The sequence below is a fragment of the Oryza sativa genome, chromosome 10 (genome assembly GCF_034140825.1).
Source record: "Oryza sativa Japonica Group chromosome 10, ASM3414082v1".
NCBI lineage: Eukaryota > Viridiplantae > Streptophyta > Magnoliopsida > Poales > Poaceae > Oryza > Oryza sativa.
Window position 1 is genome coordinate 836,864 of NC_089044.1, and position 21,199 is coordinate 858,062.

A 21,199-nucleotide genomic window follows, 5' to 3' on the forward strand; every position below is an offset into this window, starting at 1 on the left:
TAAATCATATTTTTGCATTGAAATTCAAAACGATCGATAGATGCATATTACAACTTACCTCTTAGTAATATTTTTTTAAATTTGGCCACTTTTTGCATAAGTCGAAAACACCTAAGACTGATTCAAACAAATTTTAAATTTCAATGAAATAATCATGAAAGAAAAGTGAAGTACTTTGGAACTTTGATACGTATGTCATTTATGTGTCATAAATGGCTTAATAATTTTCAGTTCAAAATACAACCCATATAAAATATAAACCATAAAGAGAAATGCTAAGAATAAAGTGAAACATTTTTAATAGTTTAGGAGTAAAATGAGCTGAATAATAGTTTGAAGGAGTAAAATGGACGAATTTCCTTAATCCGTTTGTTCTTTGGTTAATTAACGATGAGTGTATTTGTAGTTGAGTGTAGGCATCATAGGTGATGGAAATATTATTTAGTGCACGCTCGCTACTTCTGATTCTAAAGCACCACTTCTTTTAATTCAGGTGACTCTTAACATATCACACGACTCGCACAGAGGACTCCCAATGTGCGAATGAGCATTCAATGAGTACTTCTTTAAGTAATTTGATTTTTGAAGTGATTTTGAAAAGATTTAACATTTGGATAGAAATTTTTTAGTTGCACAAGGTCCAGTTGAAAAACTATACTCAAAATTTGAAATCTTTGACTTCAATTAACACTTCAAAACTCAAAATTTAACACTTTCAACTATAAATTTTAAAACTTCCTCCCAAATTCGGAACTCTCAACTCAAAATTAAAACTTTTACCAAAATATTTTAAACCTACCCAATCCAACTCAAAATTTCAAATATTCACAGAAAATTTTTAAAACACTATCCAAATTTTGAACTTTCAACACAAACTTTTAACCTTTCAACTCAAATTTTGAATTTTTTTAACTTAGTAATTTATTTATAATTATTATACAATTTCATCAAGGGGAAGAAAAAAAAGTGTGTTAGCGCATTGTCCCCTCACTACTCGCGACTCGTGTGTGACTCTGATTCAATTCGCCAGACATAGGACAAGCTCAATTTGCGTCAACTAGCCGCCCCCAACCAAAAGCTTTTTGTTGGCAGTGATTATTTCCAAATTACTCATTGTTGCAAATACAACGTGTGTGCCTTAGTTAGTTAGTTAGTTATTCAGTTATTTCTGCATTTGTTTGATTCAGCTTTGCATGAGCTTGCCGAAACTTGTGGCAGTCGTGCTCCAGTTGAGGGTCGCGAGATTAGCTCATAGAGCCCGCATCGTGCACCGAGAGCGTGACGCACGTTGAGCAGCTGTGGGGATGGACGCAGCGAATTGCCAGCGTGAGAAGCGGTCCTAGTGGTTTTGATTTCATTGTAATCCCATTTTGTTATATAAGGAAGTAAACCAGAAAAGCAGCTAGCTGTTGCGCTACGCCAAAATTCTTCTGCTTCCTTTCTTTCTTGTGTTGCCGGATCGGCTACAGTACGCGCGTAAGGTGCTCGTCTGGGATCCTCACGATCTCTAGGCTTCCTGACACTTTTACCTTTTTTCTTATCGTCGTTCTGGACAACGACACACTTAAGACATGTACAAAGGTAAATACATACTCTAGCACTTAGAAAACTATACTTCTACAATAGTTGAGACAATAAGAACTCTTAGGCTGTGTTCGGGAGGAGGAGGAGTCCCTCCTCCTCCCCGGCACGCAAAACAAAGCACCTATTATTGTATGATTAATTAATTATTTGCTATTTTTTTAAAAAAATAGATTAATATGTTTTTTTAACAACTTTCGTGTAGAAATTTTTTGCAAAAAAAACGCACCGTTTAGCAGTTTGAAAAGCGTACGCGTGGAAATCAAGGGAGGGAGGTTGGAAAAGGAAGGTACCAAAATATTTTTTTACTACCCTTCTTTCCTTTTCTCCACCCTGCAACAAAATTCTCTTTAATAAACATTAAAAGTCGACTCTGATCCGCTGTGATGCGTAGCACCCATGTTTCTTTTTCCTCTATCTCTTTTCCACGTCATCAATTTTACTTACATGGTAATGAAGAGAGGTTGTTATTACACAACGTTGTACATAGCCTTACATTATTCATATGGGAATTATAATCATATGAATGTATTTTTCCATTGAAGCATATACTTCAAATTAATTATTTTCACATAACAAATCTTCATAAATTAATTTTATCTGTTGGTGATTTAAGATTTGAAAGTTTGACTAGACGTATTTTAATATTTCATCTATAATAAGTAAAGAGGTGATAGAAGTGAGCTTATGGGCCACCCCTTGATTTTTCAGGGATGCATATGCTATAGTCAAATTATTGGCAACTGACTGGAAAGTGTGGAAACTTGTTGTCGAAGAAACAAATGGAAGTTAAAAACAAATGTTTTCGGATGCTCTTGATCAAAAGGTACTTAGGCTGTGTTTTTGCGCGCATGCTTTTCAAACTACTAAAGGATACGTGTTTTGTAAAAAGTGTCTACAAGAAAGTTGCTTTAAACATCATATTAATCCATTTAAGTATTTTATAGTTAATACTTAATTAATCATGTGTTAATCTATTACTCTGTTTTGCGTGTAGATGGGAAGGGTTCCCAAGAGGTAAGTGTCATGGTTACGGGTAAGATACAACCTTCTAACCTACGACTTATGGAATATACGGATACTGCATACCTTCGTATGTACGATATGTTTCCCGATAAGGAAATCGACAAAAGATTATGGAAATAATCCTCATAGGCAAGTGTATAACATAGTCCTACTCGGAAAAGGATCGGGATTCAGGATTGTACTGTATCGTGGTGAGTTCGGTATCTCCGAGTTCTACTTGGAGATCAAGGTAACTCACGGTATAAATACACATCCCTAGGGGTCCTAAGGTATCGAATCATACGCCAACACCACCACCATAGCCTACAAATCGGAGGATGTGAAGCCTACTCGCTGGGAGATCTCGTCGAAACCATCTCGACAAGGATCTCGCCGGTAATCTTGGAATCGTCGGTCTTCTATTGGAATCTATGGTTTTCCATGTCAATCTCATACAAACTGGACTAGGGCTATTACCTTACGAGGGATCTAAACCAGTATAATCCTTGTCTTCTTGTTTGCTTGATGTTGTATCGTATAGATCATCGTACCAACGTACCCTAAAACCCTATTCATCCTGTCTTGGGGTATCCACGTCGGCAGTAAGTAAAAAGAGTAATTTTACTATCTTGAGAATATATTCAAAGGTACCATATTTTTTTATGATAAAATTTAATACTTTAGGTAGTGGAGATATTTTTTTAAATGTAAAATTCGGTGTACTACAAATTTCCTAAAGTGCAGTAAAAATTTCTCCCATAAAAAACATGCATTTTTAAATTAGATGTACCATGAATGCCGAAATGCACCAATTAGCCGAGTCATAGATAGTGGTTGATTAATAGCATGTCCAATAATTAAGTTGATCCAGGGAATGGTTTGAGCTAATTCGTGAAAAAGAATAGGCGACAGTCGTTTATTCAAAGACCACGTTAATTTGGGGTGACTTATCCATCTGTATGTGTAGTTATATTAATTGTGTACTTTCTCCTTTTAAATTCATCGTCGTTTTAGTTATACTTATTAAACTTTTTAGCTTTGACCAACATTTTTTATAAATTTATATGTTAGCTACAATCATTAGAACTTCTGTCCGGTCTTACTCCCAACAATATTTTTATTCACCACATATTATTTAATGAGAGATATCATAGTTTTTTTTTTCTTCATCTAGAATTAATGTGTGCTACTACCTACTTTTTCTGTCTAAGAACATATTGCACAGTTTGCATGGAAATTGCGAGACGAATCTTTTGAGTCTAATTAGTCCATGACTAGCCATAAGTGCTATAATAACCCATATGTGCTAATGACGGCTTACTTAGGCTCGAAAGATTCGTCTCGCGGTTTCCAGGCGAGTTATGAAATTATTTTTTTCATTCGTGTCCGAAAACCCCTTCAAATATCCGGTCAAACATGCCACGTGACAGTTAAAAAAAAATTCGTGAACTAAACAGGCCCTTAAATCCTACAGATGAACGTGGAAAGAGGAACAGAGGAATGACTAGTCTGCCCAGTATAACCGCTGGCACTGTGAGTGTGATGGAGACATGGAAATTAAGGGCCTGTTCACTTTGACGCCAAAAAAAACCTTACCAAATTTTGGCAATGCCAAATTTTGGCAACTATGCCAAAATTTTGGCATAGTTGCCAAAATTTTGGTAGGATTTCTTATATAGTTATCAAAATTTGGCAGCAAACTAAATATAGCCACTTTTTTGATAACTTTATCAAAATTTGGTAAGGTTGGAAATGGCATCAAAGTGAACAGGCCCTAATTAACCTTGTCGTGCGGTTGGTGGTTTGCGTGGCTCAGATTTCAGGCCCTGATTAGATAAGACTAAAACTTTTAAGTCCCTATCACATCGAATGTTTGGATACTAATTATAAATATTAAACATAGACTATTAATAAAACCCATCCATAATCTTGAACTAATTCGCGAGACGAATCTATTGAGCCTAACTAATCCATGATTAGCCTATGTAATGCTACAGTAAATATTCTTTAATTATGGATTAATTAGGCTTAAAAAATTTGTCAAGTGAATTAGCTTTCATTTATGTAATTAGTTTTATAAGTAGTCTATATTTAATACTCTAAATTAGTGTCTAAAGACAGGGACTAAAGTTAAGTCCCTGGATCCAAACCCCACCTTCCACATGAACCAATCAAATTCTACGAATGCAGCTTGCGCATTTTTTCTAAAGATAATTGAAATGCGTTGCCTCTATCATTGCTGAAATTAATAAGGTTTGTAGAGTAGCTTTCTTTGCTGAAAGGAAAAATACATTAGCTAAAATAATGGCTAGTTCAATCTCCGTTAAGGAAACCAGATTCTAACAAATAACTCAATAGATATTAGTACTACATACACATTTCAAAAAAAAAAGAAAGAAAAGAAAACGTCAACTATCAATTCTATGAGTGCAACTCTATAGTATAGAACCCCATTTCTCCTCTCATGTAATCATAGACCAATAATAAAATTAGATGAAAGAAAAAAATAATCTATATAAGGTTAGAATTTTTTTTTTATTCTTAAAATACTCCATCATTTCAGCAACGCTAGATTAACCAACACAACAGGCTAATCGTAACAAAAATCCTTTTTTTTAATAAGTTGGCATGTACACTACCTTGAGTCAAATCCCAAAAATCAATTTTGGCAATTGCAGCTTGTGCATACACCTAACTCCTCTCTCCAATCTAAATTTCCCCCACTAAATTCTCATCAAAATTTCTTAAATATTCACTCGGAAATACGATATGACATAAGTCCATGAGCTAGTAGCTCCTAGCAAGACACACAGACACAGTGGAAGCAAAATCTCCATGGCGGCGGCGGCGGCGGCAGCAGCAGCAGAAGACGAGGAGAAGAGGCCTCTGCTGCTTCGTCCGAACGGCGGCGGCGGCAAGGAGGAGGAGGACAAGGGCGGCGGCGGTGGGTGGAGGGCGTGCGTGCTGATACTGGGGACGGAGCTGAGCGACTGCCTGGCGTTCGCCGGCATCGCGAGGAACCTGGTGAGCTACCTCACCGGCGTGGTAGGGGAGAGCAATGTCGCCGCCGCCAGGGACGTGTCGGCGTGGACGGGCACCTGCTTCCTCACGCCGCTCGTCGGCGCATTCATCGCCGACTCCTTCTTGGGTCGCCGCACCACCATCCTCCTCTTCCTCTCCATCTACTCCATGGTATACTTTTTTATTTATTAAGAAAAGTATGCTCAAACAAGTTTTTTGTTAATGCGAAAAACTGAATGTTTGAAGAGATTTTTCTTAGTTTTTAATGTGAAAATATATCATACTCCTTTATTCAATTTTCATTATTCAGACATTTTTGTGAATGAAATGTTTTTACAACAAGATTTAGATAACAAACAAAAGCATATCAAATATGACAATAGAGAATTTCGGAATTAAAGGTCAAGCAAAGCTTAAGAAGATTTTTTTTGGGCAAATTTTTTTATGGTCTTCATGCTTTACAGGGACTGAAAAAGAGAGAGAACAATAAATTTCTTATGGCAATCAAGAATTTCTGCGAAATGTCAAGCAAAAATTAAGAAGATATTATGTTTTTTTTTCACAAGTTCTTTAGAAAAGAACATCTTCTTATGGCAATCAAGAATTTCTTAAAGGTCAATCAAAATTTAAGATTTAATTTTTGTTTCACAAATTATTTTGATGGTCTTCACCAGTGGACTGAAAAAACAATAAAGAACGAAAAATTTCTGAAATTTCGTTATAAAATTTCAATCTGTGACAGGGGATGATCACGCTCACAGTCTCGGCGTCGTTCGCAACCCCACACCTTGATGCATCCTCCGATGGCGTCCTCCGCGCCACCGTGTTCCTGGGGCTCTACCTCGTCGCCCTCGGCGTCGGTGGCATCAAGCCGTGCGCCTCGCCGCTGGGCGCCGACCAGTTCGACGACGACGACGCGGCGCCGGCGGCGAGGGCGTCCTTCTTCAACTGGTACTACTTCTGCATCAACGTCGGCTCGCTGCTGGCGGCCACCGTGCTTGTGTGGGTGCAGGAGCGCGCCGGCTGGTGGCTCGGCTTCGCCATCCCGGCGGCGGTCATGACCGCCGCGCTCGCCGCCTTCCTCTTCTGCTCCACCCTGTGCGGCCTCCGGGCGTTCCACACGCCGCCGGGGAGCCCCCTCACGCGGCTCTGCCAGGTGGTCGTCGCCGCCGTCAGGAATCGCGGCGTGGAGCTTCCCGGCGACAGCTCGCTCCTGCATCAGCTCCCCGACGGCGACTACCGGATCATCGAGCACACCAATCAGTTCGCGTTCCTGGACAAGGCGGCCGTAGTGGCGTCGCCGCCGGCGGTGGCGATGGCGAGCCCGTGGATGCTGTGCACGGTGACGCAGGTGGAGGAGGTCAAGATGCTGCTGCGGCTGTCCACCGTGTGGCCGACGGTGGTGTTCTTCTTCGCCGCCACGGCGCAGATGTCGTCGACGTTCGTGGAGCAGGGGAAGGCGATGGACACCCGCGTCGGCCCGCTCGACGTGCCGCCGGCGACGCTGTCCACCTTCGAGGTGGTCAGCATCCTCCTCTGCGTCCCGGCCTACGACGCCGCGCTGATGCCGCTCGCCCGCCGCGTCACCGGCGACCGCCGCGGCCTGTCGCAGCTGCAGCGGCTCGGCGTCGGGCTGGCGCTGTCGGCGCTGGCCATGGCGTACTCGGCGCTGCTCGAGGCGAGCCGCCGGCGGCGCGCGGCGACGAGCATCGTGTGGCAGGCGCCGTCGTACATGGCGCTGGGCGCGGCGGAGGTGTTCACCAGCGTCGGCCTGCTCGAGTTCTTCTACGACCAGGCGCCCGACACCATAAAGAGCCTGTGCACCGCGGTGAGCCTCGTCGCCGTGGCGGCCGGAAGCTACCTCAACTCGGCCATCGTCGCGGTGGTCGCGTGGGCGACGGCGCCGGAGAAGGGCGGCGGCGGCGGGTGGATTCCCGACGATCTCAATCGAGGACGGCTGGATTGCTTCTTCTGGCTCATGTTCGGCCTCAGCTGTGTAAACCTGCTGGCGTTCGTTTACTCTTCTACGAGATACAGCTACAGGGTTGCTAACTAATACTTCCTCTGTTTCACAACGTAAGTCATTCAATCATTTCCTATATTCATATTGATGTTGATGAATCTAGATAAATATATATGTCTAGATTCGTTAACATCAATATAAATGTGGAAAATGCTAGAATGACTTATATTGTGAAACGGAGGGAGTACACACACTCCTAAATTTTACTGTGTATAAAATTTTCTTTCAATTATAACTTTGTCCTTTTTAAAATCATATGGTATTAGGCCGTGACAGAAATTTAATTGAATTTGCACATGTTTTTAAGCTCGTGTGCTAATTCATATGGCATTGAGGTATAAATTCATATGAAAGTTTTTCATCCAAAAAACTGTCAAATGTTGTATAGCTATTCCGATTCGTTTGAGGTAGAAACCAGGTTGTCTTTTACTCCGAAAATTCTTCTGTGGATAATTTGGGGATAGTTCCATCTGTGTTCCTGCACACTTCTTCTAGGCTGCCATCTGCAGCTTTGAAGCCCGTCGCTTCTTGATTTTCTTCTATTTGCTGCTGCTTTTGTTTTAGCTGACCTGAAAGTGAAAAGAGTAAAGTATGTTCCTAATGATGTAAGGTCGGGAGATTATGATCAGTTTTTATATTAGCTGTTAGTTCCTCTGCATTCTAAATGTTACTACTATACTGTTCGTCATCTTGCAACTTTCCTGTCGATTCAGTCATTGAATCGCAAATTGCTGTAGCTTCTCTGACAACTCCAGCTGTGGAGTTGTTTCTGGGCATTGCTAATATATGTTTTAGTCTGAAGGAAAATTCTATGAGCATCCTGCTGATGTTTCTGGACGATGTAACATTCCTGAAAGGAGCTGTTCCTGTTATTCGTGTGCTTGTCATTGCTTTAATCAAGTACCATAAATTGCCATTGCTTTAATTCGTGTGTTCTTTCAGTTCATAGGTCATGATATACATAACAGAATTGGAACTTTAAAATTATTTTGAATGATTAGTTTATCAAATACCATTGTTTGCAACAAGTGTTTTCAGATAACTAATTTTAACTTTAAAAACTATTTTGAACGACTGGTCTATCAAACCGAAAGTTAAAATATGGAGTACCACATGTTGCTAGTGTTTACAGAGACTATAGTGGTCACTCAAGGGTAACAAAACAATTACAGATGTCATAGTTTCTATTGGTTTGTTTCGGATCAAGCTTTCAGGCTATAATATTCAAGAGGTTGCTCCTCTGAATTCTTACAAAATTCATCAGCACTGTCTCTCAACATCAAGGGAATGGAATGGTGTAAAATTGCTAAGCACGATTCCTTCAACAATGATGCAAATTACAAGGACATAACACATAAAAAAAGAGCCGCAAAATTCACCACATCAGTCGTACAAAATGGAACAGATTTACTGCTCACTACCTTTTGCTATGAATAATGGCTAATCAATTGCATCAGCTACCTCTGGTTTCTTTCATCTCTGGCCTTCACCAACTATGCATAGTCTACTCACATTTGATGGATTTGTATATATGGCGAACGAACAGCAAGGCGGCACGGAAACCAACCATGCCCAGCATGAGGAAGAAGGCGTAGCAGATGCAGGCCATGTAACCAAAGAAGAATGATGTCTGCATGAACCCAGACATGTCAGACCGTTCACGGTAGTAGTATAAGCAGTAAGCGAAGACGAAAAATCCAGTTGATCCACCACAAAGGAATGACCTGCATCAGAGGAAAAAAAAAAGAAAGGATAAGATGCATTAGAACTTGCAAGGCATAGCAGGGAATGGCTTCTTGAACTCCTGAGAGACAACCAATTGGCAGAAAACACACAATTACTGTGATATCTAATGAGGAAGACAACTCTGTTTTTTTTTTAAATGAAGACAACTCTGTTTTGATGCTAGAATGGAAATCATATGCAATCCAGCAAGTACAACAGTAGAAGGTGAAAGAATGCATACCTCCACCACCACTCGTGGTCTTCAGCAGTAAGCTGAAAGTAGGTCAGAGCAACAGTAATGAAGGCTGTGACAATAAGGAGGATGATAAAGACTATAAACAGAATGCTGTAAATTGTGTAGATCCTGTGTCCCCAGATGCTTGCAAAGATGTAGTACAGCTCAATGTAAATGGCACTGAAAGGAAGAAAACCGGCCATCGCCATCTGCGGAATGGTTCTCCGGTACCAGGCAAGTGGTGGAACCTCTCTCAGGAATTTGGTGGTGCGGCAAGGAGCCTGGAACTCATTTTTGCTGTTTTTCCCAGCAATGCCTCCCAAAACAAGCAAAGGAAATGTGACCAGCGTCCATATGAGCACAATGACACAGATAGTACCAAAGGGCAATGCTGCCGTTGAATTGTAAGCAATAGCAACAGTGTTCAAGAAACAGAATGTCAGAAAGAGAGGTCCACAAAACAGGCATCCAGTCAATAGCAAGTTCCTCACCTACAAACAGAAGAAACTAAGATGTTAATTGGCAGAAAATAGGAATAACAAGATAATACGACCCCTGATTCCAAGGCATTTATGCAATGCTAATCTGTAATATAGATAATAGAACATACCCAGTTTTTTCCTTCGAACTGACAGTAGAAAGAGGTTGCACTGTACCCAGCAATTCCTGAAGTGAGTGCATAAATGACAACGAGTGCAGTAAAAAGCGCACCCCGGTTGTAAGGATAGAATACTCCGACCAGTGCAAGTAGGAATATAAATGTTGTGCTGCATAGGCCAGCATATGAATTGTTAGATAAGTCCGTTAAAAAACTAACACTATAGGAAATTCAGTGTGTAAAACTAATAGGGACTTACAGAGCAAATAGCTGAGTGCCTGTACCAAGAGCAGCAGAAAATAACGATTTGTTAGTGGGGAACCGAAAGACATCCCCATGGATATATTTCCATCCTGTTTCTTCCTGGTCATCAGGTTCCTCCTCATCATGTGAATACCTTCAAAGGGAATAATATTAATAGAAACCTTGAGAAATCAAAGCTACGAATGAAGCTATATAAACAAGTGTCCAGGATATTTTGTTCTTAGTTATGAATGAAGCTAGAGAATCCCAATATATAAAAACCTATCTATATTGTCACTAGAAAAAATTTCAATCTTCGAATCAATCACCACAAAGGATAGGAAATGATAACTTACTTGACAAAATCATTCTTCAGTACACGCATGAGGATCGTTGCCAGGAATCCTGTCAAGAGGAGAACTGTGACACAAGAGTTTACAATTGAGAACCAGTGAACTTCCAAGTGATGTGGCATGACAGATGAGCTCGAGTACTTCTCCATCCTCTTCTCAAACGGTATCTGTGTCTCCTTCCACTTGGCTGTATAAAGGAATTCGACATCAAGTTCCTTGTCTTCTGTCAAGTCCACTACCGCGTTCTGGTCAGTGTGCACATTGATCTCAATTACACGGTCCTTATTGTAGAGGATGTCAAAGATGATGTGCCTGTAAAGATAATACTTATCCCCTGCATCTGCCTTTTCTGGCTTAGTCCCAATAAATCCCCAAAAGGGAAGGTCATCATAGTACATCTGGAAGTAGTAGTCCTTGGAAACAGCGTGTCGGAACTTGACCACATCATCCTTGGAGAGCCGTCTACTGCAAACAGACTTGGCATCAAAATCTACACGGAAATCAAGCTTGTAGGGCGCATCAACCAGACGATCCCCATTAAGGACTTCACCAAGGGCTTCAATCTTGTCCTTTACTTTCTCTGTAGTTGATGACAACACAGATAACTTGATTAAAAGAGAATGGAGGTTAAGTCAGAACTTCATCTTTCTGTAAAATTGAATAAGCATCAGAAAAACAAGTCTAGTTCTGTACTAGAAGGTGTTAGGAATCAAAATTCAGCTTAATTGCAAAGAATCTTTCTTGTTTATAGTAAAGAAGTCAATGGCCTCCACTTGGGAGATGACACAGTTCACTAAGTAAACATAAGGCAGATTACAGCTAGCAACACCTTAATTAATTAGGGAGAATCTAACCTGGGGCACAAAAGGGCAAGTCAAAGTACCGGTACGTCTCACTGCAAGGGGCAAAATCAATGTGTGAGAATAAAATAAAGCTGAACCTTGTACATCTGTGATTCACTCTACAATATACATCAACAACTAGTAGAAAAGAAATTATGTATAAATCCACTTGAAGCATTTGACAAATCTAGCGCAACTGACGGCATCGCTACTAGAGAAATATTTGCAGTCTCTAGTAGCAGCTGTCAGATAATGAGATCCATTATATCATCTGCACATGAACAGTGTTGAGAATTTTTTGGTTATTCAGCAAGGTATGCACTTAAAGGTATTACTTATTATATCCAGGAAAGAAAAAAGAAGACAAAATAGGGAGCCATTGTGGGCGTCTTAAATTTCGGTAGTATCTGTCCTGGGAGCAATGGATATCATAGTTTATTACCCTACTGAAAGAAAGCAAATGATCCCTTGCATAATTAAATTCTTTTATCCTGAATTATTCCAAATTATTTCTTGTTTTCAACAATTCTGCAGGTTTGTTAATAGGATGCAGTATTTCAGAATATCGCTTGTACAGTACTATTTCAGAAGGAATCTAATCTTGCTCCTACAAATTAAATTGGTACTCGTATAGATTCGTTGTGGGGATTGGAACAGGAAAGATTGAGAAACTCCGAATTAAGGAAGATTGAGAGGCGGAGGGACGGACGGACCTGGGGTTGTGGAAAGGGCCGACCTTGTTGGCGTAGAGCGGCACGGCGTCGCCCGGCCTGTAGCGGTGGCTGTCCGCCGCGGCGCACCCGACCAACATCACCAGGCCGAGGAGGAGCTTCGGCGCCGCCATTGCTGCCATCTCAATCGCGGTGGGGGATGGAGGCAGTCAGGCAGAGCAGCGGAGAGAGAGAGAGAGAGGCGGACGAGACGCGTTTATTAATAGCAACCGCACTCAAGTGGAGTATAGGCTGAGCTGCACCTGCAAACGACTGATTTTTCTTTTCAAGCAAAATTTGTTCCGTTTTCCGTCGGTGGTGATTTGCTGCCCAACATGCCAAACATCTGCCATACTTTTGGTGGTGTATGTATCTAGGGACTAAATTTCATATAGAATGTTTATACTAATTAGAAGTATTAAACGTAAACTAATAATAAAACTAATTGCATAAATGAGAGTTAATTTGCTAGATAATTTTTTTAAGTCTAATTAATCTATAATTAGCACATGTTTACTGTAGTATCACATAAACTAATCATAGATTAATTAGGCTCAATAGATTCGTATCGTGCATTAGTACAGAGTTATAGAATGAGTTTTATCATTAGTCTACGTTTAATACTTCTAATTAGTTTCAATAATCCGACAGGGGTTAAAAATTAGTCCCTACATCCAAAACAGGATCTTACCTTCATGTACCTTCGTGTATAAGATCAATGTGCCTTACATAATATAAACGATTGGTTGGATGAGATTTAACATTTACTCGCTCCATCTCATTGTAAATGTAAGTTTAGAAGTGAGATGAGAAAATAAAATAGAAGGAAAATTATCCAAAATACCCCCTATTAAATGACAAATGGTACGGAGTGAGATGGTAGCTGACTGTAAGACGAACAGAAATTTGAATTAAATGTGATTAATGTCACAATAATAAGTAGTATAGTTGGATTGTCCTTATTTTGAGACAAAATTTAAATATAGAATTGTATTTATTTAAATATATGACCCGCACCTACATGGATAATACCTATCGATTTATAGTGACTATGAGTAATGCAAATATGTCTTGTTTTCTATCAGTTGACCGAGATTTTCTCTTAAGTATATACTAGCTGTAGGTTATCAATACAATGTCTGTTAATTCGAAATCATTTACTCCTCAAACATATATTATACAAATTAATAAAGGGTGTTTACAAAATAATTTAGGGTATAATTGTACCCTCTATGTCACATGCTGGATCTGCCCCTACATTGGTCCCACGCATAAAGGATTTTACAACCGCATATATCAAGTATGCGAAAAGGGTATCGGAATAAATTCGATAAAGGTATATGTTTTTCTTTTCAAAAACAGGAAATCAAATTGATATTTAACCTAAAAAAGCCAAATTTTTCTAGCAAATTCTACTAGAAGATGCGAGATTAAGTGATGAGTGGGTGTTGGCTCTCCTCAGCACTGTACTTTAGTGTGGTCATACCAAACCGTACGTTAACGCGTGTTAGCTTCTGGTTCGGCAAATTGGCACCATTTTCTTTCTAGCTTTTGTTTGGTTTGATTTAGCTGCTGAGTGGTGTCCGATTAATTAGTGGAATTGGGGTTTAATTTCTGCTTGATATATGACAAGTTTGGCCACTTGTCCAGCTACTTTCATGTTTGATAATCTCATTATGTTAGGACCTGAATCCTTTTCTTTTTTGCTAATCAATTTGCTACATACGTGTGTGCTACAAGGTTTAGTTAGTGGGGAGTGGCACTGCCATTACGGGTGCATCGCCAGTGCATGACAGCCTAACAAGTATATGAGATTTTGATTTTCTAGTGTCAACTAAGATCGATTCATTAAGGGTTGTAGTGCTTGTTTTTTTTTGGTAATATATATTTTTTTGCCTCATAGAAAATAGTTGTAAAATACTTTAAGATGACTGTTATTTATTATCTCTTTGGGAAAAGGCCTGGATCATTCAAGCCCATTACACCAAATTGAGGAGGGACTAAGTTAACTTTAGGTCCCTCAATTTATCGCCCAGCCTGAATTTCATCCTCAATCCGGAGAACCGGATACAACGCATCCTCCAACTTACAAAACCAGTACAAACGAGGTCCACGGCAGTATTTGACCCCGGTTTTGACTGACGTGGCACTTACGTGGATCGTTTGACTCGGCATTTGTCCTACGTGGCATTAACGTGGCACTTACGTGGCAGTTTGATCCCAAGAAAATAAAAAATAAAAAATTGAAAACCAAAAAATTAAAAACAATATTTGAGGCTCATGTCAGTCAAAAAAAAATAGTGGGATCCACATGTCAGTGGGTCCCACTTCCTCCACCTCTTTCTCCTAACCTCTATCTTCTCTCTCTCTACCGACGCTCTCTCATCTCTCCACACCGGCAAGCGCAGACGAGACGGGGAGGCCGGAGGGGCTACCGGCGCTAGGGAGGACAGGAAACCCGTCCTCGCCGGCGGTGTCCCTGCATCTCCACGGAGCCACGCCTTTTCTCCAGATCCGGTCCGCCTCGCCGGTGATGGTCGAAAATCCGGTGGGGTCCCGCTAGCGGTGTGACGCCGGCGAAGATCACGGATGGCTCTCCTCCTCCGCCGCCGGTGGTCGCAATGACCACTTCGACCGCTTCCGTCCTCGTGGCATTCGTACCCTCCGCCTGCAGATCGAGCTCCTCGCCGGTGAGATCAGCGTGGAAGAAGGCGTGATGCTCAAATGGAAGGCGGATTTCGGATCCACGCTTGGCAGCTGCGTCATCCTCATCGCGTCCTCTGCCAGCAAGGACGGCACACGGCAGCTGCATCCACACCGCCGTCCTCCCCCGACATCGCGGGGCATGCTGCTGTGTACTCCACGATGGGAGGAGGGGATAAGGAGAACTGGAGAAGGGGAGGAGAGAGAAGAGAGGGGATGTGGGGGAGGTAGTGGCCCCACTATTTTTAAATTTTATTATTTGACTGACATGTGGGCCTATATATTTTGTTTTATTTTTTAAATTATTAAATTTTGTTTCATGTGCCATGTTAATGCCACGTCAGATGAAGATCGAGTCAAATTGGCCACGTAATCTAAAACCGCTATGGGACCTATATTGTACCGGTTTTAATAGTTGAGAGAATTATTTATCTGGTTTTTCGGTTGAATGATGAAAATCGGATTCGTTGACAAGTTAAGGTATCTTAGATGAACTTATTCCATTTGAGGAACAACGGTTGAACTTCACGGCCCATATAAAATAGTTATAAAATCACAGTAGTTCAGGCCAATTGGATCGGAATTGGATTTTGTTTTGTTAATTTGCAGTAAGTATCAGTAGAATTTGATCATGTTCTGCTAAAAGTAAAAGGAATTTGATGAAAAAACAAATTCTGACCATGTTGACAAAACAATACTTATAGTCGATGCCGGATGCAGAGCTACAGTATGATCCTTGTGATGCATGTACCACCATAGAATGGACCAAGGCCCATTACCTGCATACACTACTAAAAAAACATCGATGCTTCGTTGTTTCGCCGCATGACAGCGTCTACTTGAATTCTGCCTTCCCACGCACGTCTTTTGTGAAACGACGGCGGCAACCGGCGGTGGCGATTTGAAGCAGAATCAAACACCGGCAGCAAGGACGAATCTACAATGCTAACATTGGTGTCAGGCGATGCCGATGACTTTCAGCAAAACTTATAATTAAACTGCTTATCCATATAACACTATATTCTAAGTATATATAATTAGTATGCTATGACATCAATAGACATATTATGACCGCTGCCTGTAGGCAACATGTTCTCATCTCCTCCCACCCTCGAGGTTCAATTTCATTTTGATACTGGATTTCCTATTAGAATGGTAAATTTAAAGATATTTGGTTCATTTTATTATACTATAGATGTAATATGCCAACGTACAAGTGTAGAATTTACGAAACGCAATCTGATCAAATAAAAAAACGTTGGCACATTAAATCTATAGTGTTCTTAAAAATTGTTGAGCTGGGCCACCTAGCCTGAAATCCTGGATATGCCACTGGCCAATGGGAGTAACTAGCTAGCTATTCGAACTGAACCATAAATAATTCAATCCATACAAAAACAATTATGAACTGTGTCATTGTTTTGGCAAAAATATTGTCACCCTCTGATATGCCTTGCAGTCCACCAGAACTTGAGCCCTTGAGGTGCTACTGTTGGGGGGAAGATAGGGGGACCTCCCCCTAACCGACTGGCTAAACTCTATCGGTGTGGAGCCTCCTAAAAGCACTGTGGCCTTCCTTCCACTCAACCTGGGGAAGATGAAGGATGCGGGCTATAAGATATAGCCCCTCCGTAGAATAAGAGGAGGACCTCCGATACCTTACATGGTCCACAGGTGCAGCACAATCTGTTCATTCACTAAGCTGCACGAACTGAATAACAATGGAGTACATGGTTTACATATATAGCTTCATGATCGCAAATTATTTATAAACATGTATTAAGGGAAACACCACTACCAACATTGAACATGAATTTTCTATATCCACTAGTAGAACCAAGTTCAGATAAACATCATGGGATCGACCGCATAAGAAGCAGATTGCATGCAAGTTCAGATAACATCATCCGAATGGCAGCATATACTGCAAGATGTTCTGGTAACAAATAATATATTACAATTCACACACAATGCTTGTACACGATCACTTAGAGTGAACCAAGTGTACTGTCAAGTTCAGTTCCTTGATCAGCTCTAGTGATATATATGAGATTTAATTAGTTACCAGTGAAGCTCCATCGGCTGTGCAATTATTCTTCCAACATCTCCGAATGATCCGAAGGTGTTGTGCCACTTGTTTCATTGTTGGTCTTTGATCTATTTCCAAACAAATACACTTGAGCAATAGCTTCCCTATCTCTTCGAGGAGAGCAACATCTTCGCTACGAGTTGTGATATCATCGTCGAAAAATGCCCTTCCACTGTTATCTGCCTTGTAAGCTGCAAGGAATTGCGAGACAAGGTGTTCGTGATCCACATAAAACGCAAAGTTCTTCCTACTAATGAGCGTCAAGACAAGAACACCAAACTGATACACATCGGTTTTCAGTTTTAGTGACACACAGTACTTATCATGATCATGAATTGCGCTGTCATCATTGTTGAGCCTCTGCGCCCATGAGAATCCCGTCAGCTTTGGCGTGAAACTGTCATCAACAAGTGTCTTGGATGGTGCAACATAGCCATGTCTGATCATACCAGCTGCTGAGGAATGGAGGTACTCTAATGCTTCTGCTGTCTCAACTGCGATCTTCACGCGTAAATGCAGTGGGAAATCTTCACGGCCATCTAGAATGTCAGAGAGGGTTCCTCTAGCAGCATACTCGTACACAAATGCGGGACAATCAGCATTCAAGCAGTAACCCAAGAGTCTGATGATGTTCTTGTGGACAATTTGAGATAGGATCATCCCTCCGTTGATAAACGCCTCTTCGAAACCCTCAAGTGCCTCGGAAAATATCCTCACCGCTACCACCGTATTGTCCTCAAGCGTTCCTTTGTAAACCTTACCCGAAGTACCTCCACTGAGTAGACACGAGTAATTCTGTGTGATTTCATTTAGCTCCTCCTGTGTGAAAATTCTCATATTGCCGAGTCCCAATAGGATCTTAGAAGAATTGCTAAGATTTCTCTTGAAAATGCTCAAACTCTTCTTCAGTTGCATCCTAGAATTATAGCTCGGCCCCTGGTTGTCATTTTTTCGCCATGAGCGGTGTGATGCCAAAATGTGTTCTGAGTATCTTCCATGCATGTCTTTTAATTCTTTTTTAAGTGTACGAAGGCGTTTTGCCACAACATTCATTTGAGGACGTTTATGAATGTCCAGTGTTAGGCATTCAATTGCCAATTTCCTCATTTCTTTTAGAATCTTCATATTGCTCCGGTTTGCTATCTCAGCATCAAATATTTCTCCACCTCCAATGAGGTTAATGTCACCTTTTCTTACCCTTTTTCGAGCTATTAGTTCCAAGAGAACCATTCCGAAACTATAAACATCACTCCTCGGAGTAAGACAACCCTCATGAAAGTATATAGGATCCATGTAAGATACGCTTCCTTTTATATGTACAGTGTACTGAGTGACACCACCTGAAAGAAGCCTTGACACTCCAAAGTCTGACAATTTCGATGTCAGATTGCTATCTAGAAGTATGTTGGCAGGCTTAATATCACCATGACAAATAAGACTGCCATTCGATAAATGCATCGAATGCATGTAGCTCAATGCGTCCGCACATCCTATAGCAATACCCAGCCTTACATCCAAAGGGATGGAAATGTCACTGTTGTGGAGTATGTCATCAAGGTTTCCTTTGGAGATATACTTAGTAACAATCATTAGAGTACTTTCTCCAATGCAATAGCCTATGAGCTCCACCACATTTCTGTGACTCATTTGACTATGGATGCTTACTTCTTCCATAAACTCTTTCCTTAAATCTTTGCTAATATATCTCTTCACCGCAACAAGATCATAGTCATCATCAAGAGTCCCTTTATACACTTCTCCAAAGCCGCCTTGTCCGATCGGAATGCTGAAGTTGCTAGTAATCCGTTTAATCTCATCTTCTGTGAAAACCTTAATATTCTGATTGATGTCTACTTTGAACTTCAACTTATCATAGCATCGTGTGATATTTCCAATCATAATCTTATTTTCTGCAAGCTGTGTCGTATACCAACATTACAGATCCCTCAATGTTGACCACCCTGTCTCTGCCAAAATAATTAAAAAAAAAGATAACATGGTAAGCATAAGAATACCAATCTTAATTAAAATATGTTGAACACAGAAGCTGCAGGACCAAAAGGAGTAGATTGTCAGTTGTAGGATCAATTCTTCTAAACTTGTTTTAATAGAAACAATATAGCAAATTTCACAGGTATATAGAGCAAATTTGTGATATAAAAGCACACATGTTTGTATTCCTGTGCACAAAACATATGAGAAAACCTCATATTTTTAGCACTCTCCATTTCAAGCATGCAAGCACAGTACTTGGTAGCAATGGAGGGCTAATATTGTGTTGCAGAAGTGTGAGCTAATTGATGTAACCGATTCTATGTAAATGCAGCATCAGAGCTATACATATTAAAGTCGTTAAGCATACACGTCATGAAGAAAAAAGAGATAAGGTTGATGAAAACACCTGTACCAGTTGAAGCAAAGCCTTTTGCGCGTGTAACTATTTGCTTCCTTCTAATATTATATCAATGCATAAGTCTTTTGCGTGTTTGCAAAAAAATGACCTAATTAAGTCAAGAACGAAGCTGTTGCCCTCCTTGCTACTCTCAGCCGATGGCCTTGAACACCTCCAGATGGCGGATGCCTTGTTGCCGACGCCGGCGGTGAACATTAAAGGTTCATTACTTTTGCTTTTGTCGGATCTGACTCAGTGGCTCTCTATCTCAGCAATCTTTGGCCACCTAGAAAGACAGAAGCTCCATCACAACCATCTGTTTAACTTTGTGATATTGGCTAGCTGTTCTTTAGAATCAAATTTCCTTTTGTTCGAAAATAGCAGTATCCATGCTGGGTCTACCGTTCGGGTTGAGCAATTTTTGCTCCTCAGATTTAACAGTGGACTCCGTGGAACCACTTTGCTGAGTCCGGTGATGCATACACCAAAATCTACGGCTCAGTATCAAACCTCCGATTTGTGCCGTTACCGCGGTGGCAGGCGTAGGAGCCTTTCGGTCTGTCAAACGGTGTGCACACCAATGGAGGCCCAAGGATTCAGTCGTCGCGGCAGTGCCGCAAAGCTCCGTCGATCTGGTCCTCTTCTGCTGTTTAGTCGCATCTGGAAGTTTGTTTCCTTAGATTGGTTAGTCTCTATCTCGTTAAAGATGGTGTTTCTGCTACCTTTGTATCCATCTGTGGATGTACTAGGGTGTATCCCCTTAACTCTGTCTTTGTTAATAAAGTTGTTTAAGTTTCAAAAAAAAAGTTAAATAAATTAATTACCATGATATAGACTCACAAATTAATTCCCCGAAGGTAATCAAAGAAAACATCAGATTAATCTAGTATTAACAAACTCGCAGAAAGAAGCTCGATCAATTGCTGCTCGGATAATCCAATATAACAAATCTTGCTAAATTCGGACCCAGAAATTAAATCCCCTTAGTTAGTAGCCTAATGAAGAATTGGCCTTGATCCAGAACCAGTGCAAGCTGGAACCTTAATTGCTATTCAGCATAGCAGCGCACTACGGCGTTTGCGCTGACTTAATTTGCTCTCTCATGTCATGCGTGTGCTCATATGGAATGGAGATTGCTAAATCATCTTGGTTTGTGCTTACTAGGCAATTTCACGAGGTTAGGTTAATTAATTTTGTGCAGAAGAACAAGTACATCAGCTATGGTTAATTTTGAAGTCCATATAGCTAAAGCATACCACTCCTCCTCTAAATATATGATGCTACTTAGTTCGAAACAAAAGAACACGAAGGGAATTAAGGGAGTAGTAACATACCTTGGGCGATATATAGGATTATTCCACAGAGATTTCAGTATGGTGGATGCATGGTGATGGTCCTGATCAACGCCGGCGCCGGCGATGGCTGACACGATCGACGGACTTATATATATTAGAGGTACTTCTCCGGCCGGCCGGCCGGCAGCGAGCTAGCAGCTAGCAGCTTCTTCTGATCCCTCCTCTCTCTCTAATAGCTATAGCTTTTCCTTTCTTCTGCAGCTAGCTAGCAAAGCAAAGGAAACGACCTTGAGAGATTCAACGATACAATATTTATCTACCTATGGACTAGTTTTCTTCGATCGATATCTGTAGTGTAGCAAAGGAACCTTCAGATTTGAGGAT

The 21,199-nt window shown here is 40.9% G+C and overlaps 3 protein-coding genes across 3 annotated transcripts; 1 reads left to right on the top strand and 2 right to left on the bottom strand.

Moving 5' to 3' along the window:
• Nucleotides 1–5,244: 5,244 nt before the first annotated feature.
• On the top strand, nt 5,245–7,976 carry LOC107276819 (protein NRT1/ PTR FAMILY 8.3). Its single transcript, XM_015758389.3, has 2 exons — nt 5,245–5,778; nt 6,350–7,976. The coding sequence occupies exons 1-2, from the start codon at nt 5,422–5,424 to the stop codon at nt 7,661–7,663; spliced, it is 1,671 nt and encodes a 556-aa protein (XP_015613875.1). The 5' UTR covers nt 5,245–5,421; the 3' UTR covers nt 7,664–7,976.
• Nucleotides 7,977–8,755: 779 nt separating this feature from the next.
• On the bottom strand, nt 8,756–12,520 carry LOC4347974 (transmembrane 9 superfamily member 2). Its single transcript, XM_015758388.3, has 7 exons — nt 12,340–12,520; nt 11,639–11,679; nt 10,788–11,364; nt 10,448–10,585; nt 10,201–10,357; nt 9,597–10,081; nt 8,756–9,354 (listed from the first exon to the last, which is right to left on the bottom strand). Exons 1-7 carry the CDS (start codon nt 12,477–12,479, stop codon nt 9,135–9,137), a joined length of 1,758 nt encoding a protein of 585 aa, XP_015613874.1. The 5' UTR covers nt 12,480–12,520; the 3' UTR covers nt 8,756–9,134.
• Nucleotides 12,521–16,835: 4,315 nt separating this feature from the next.
• Nucleotides 16,836–21,199, bottom strand: LOC4347975 (uncharacterized). Its single transcript, XM_015758385.3, has 2 exons — nt 20,855–21,199; nt 16,836–19,095 (listed from the first exon to the last, which is right to left on the bottom strand). Exon 2 carries the CDS (start codon nt 19,025–19,027, stop codon nt 17,093–17,095), a length of 1,935 nt encoding a protein of 644 aa, XP_015613871.2. The 5' UTR covers nt 19,028–19,095; nt 20,855–21,199; the 3' UTR covers nt 16,836–17,092.

Bases quoted from the DNA above. Each gene is read 5' to 3' on its own strand.
- LOC107276819 (XM_015758389.3), top strand. From the start codon at position 5,422: ATGGCGGCGGCGGCGGCGGCAGCAGCAGCAGAAGACGAGGAGAAGAGG. The intron at 5,779-6,349 runs GTATACTTTTTT...AATCTGTGACAG, and splicing joins TCCTCTCCATCTACTCCATG to GGGATGATCACGCTCACAGT.
- LOC4347974 (XM_015758388.3), bottom strand. From the start codon at position 12,479: ATGGCAGCAATGGCGGCGCCGAAGCTCCTCCTCGGCCTGGTGATGTTG. The intron at 10,586-10,787 runs GTAAGTTATCAT...TTCCCTTTGAAG, and splicing joins CTGAAGAATGATTTTGTCAA to GTATTCACATGATGAGGAGG. The intron at 9,355-9,596 runs GTATGCATTCTT...CCTCTGATGCAG, and splicing joins GACCACGAGTGGTGGTGGAG to GTCATTCCTTTGTGGTGGAT.
- LOC4347975 (XM_015758385.3), bottom strand. From the start codon at position 19,027: ATGATTGGAAATATCACACGATGCTATGATAAGTTGAAGTTCAAAGTA.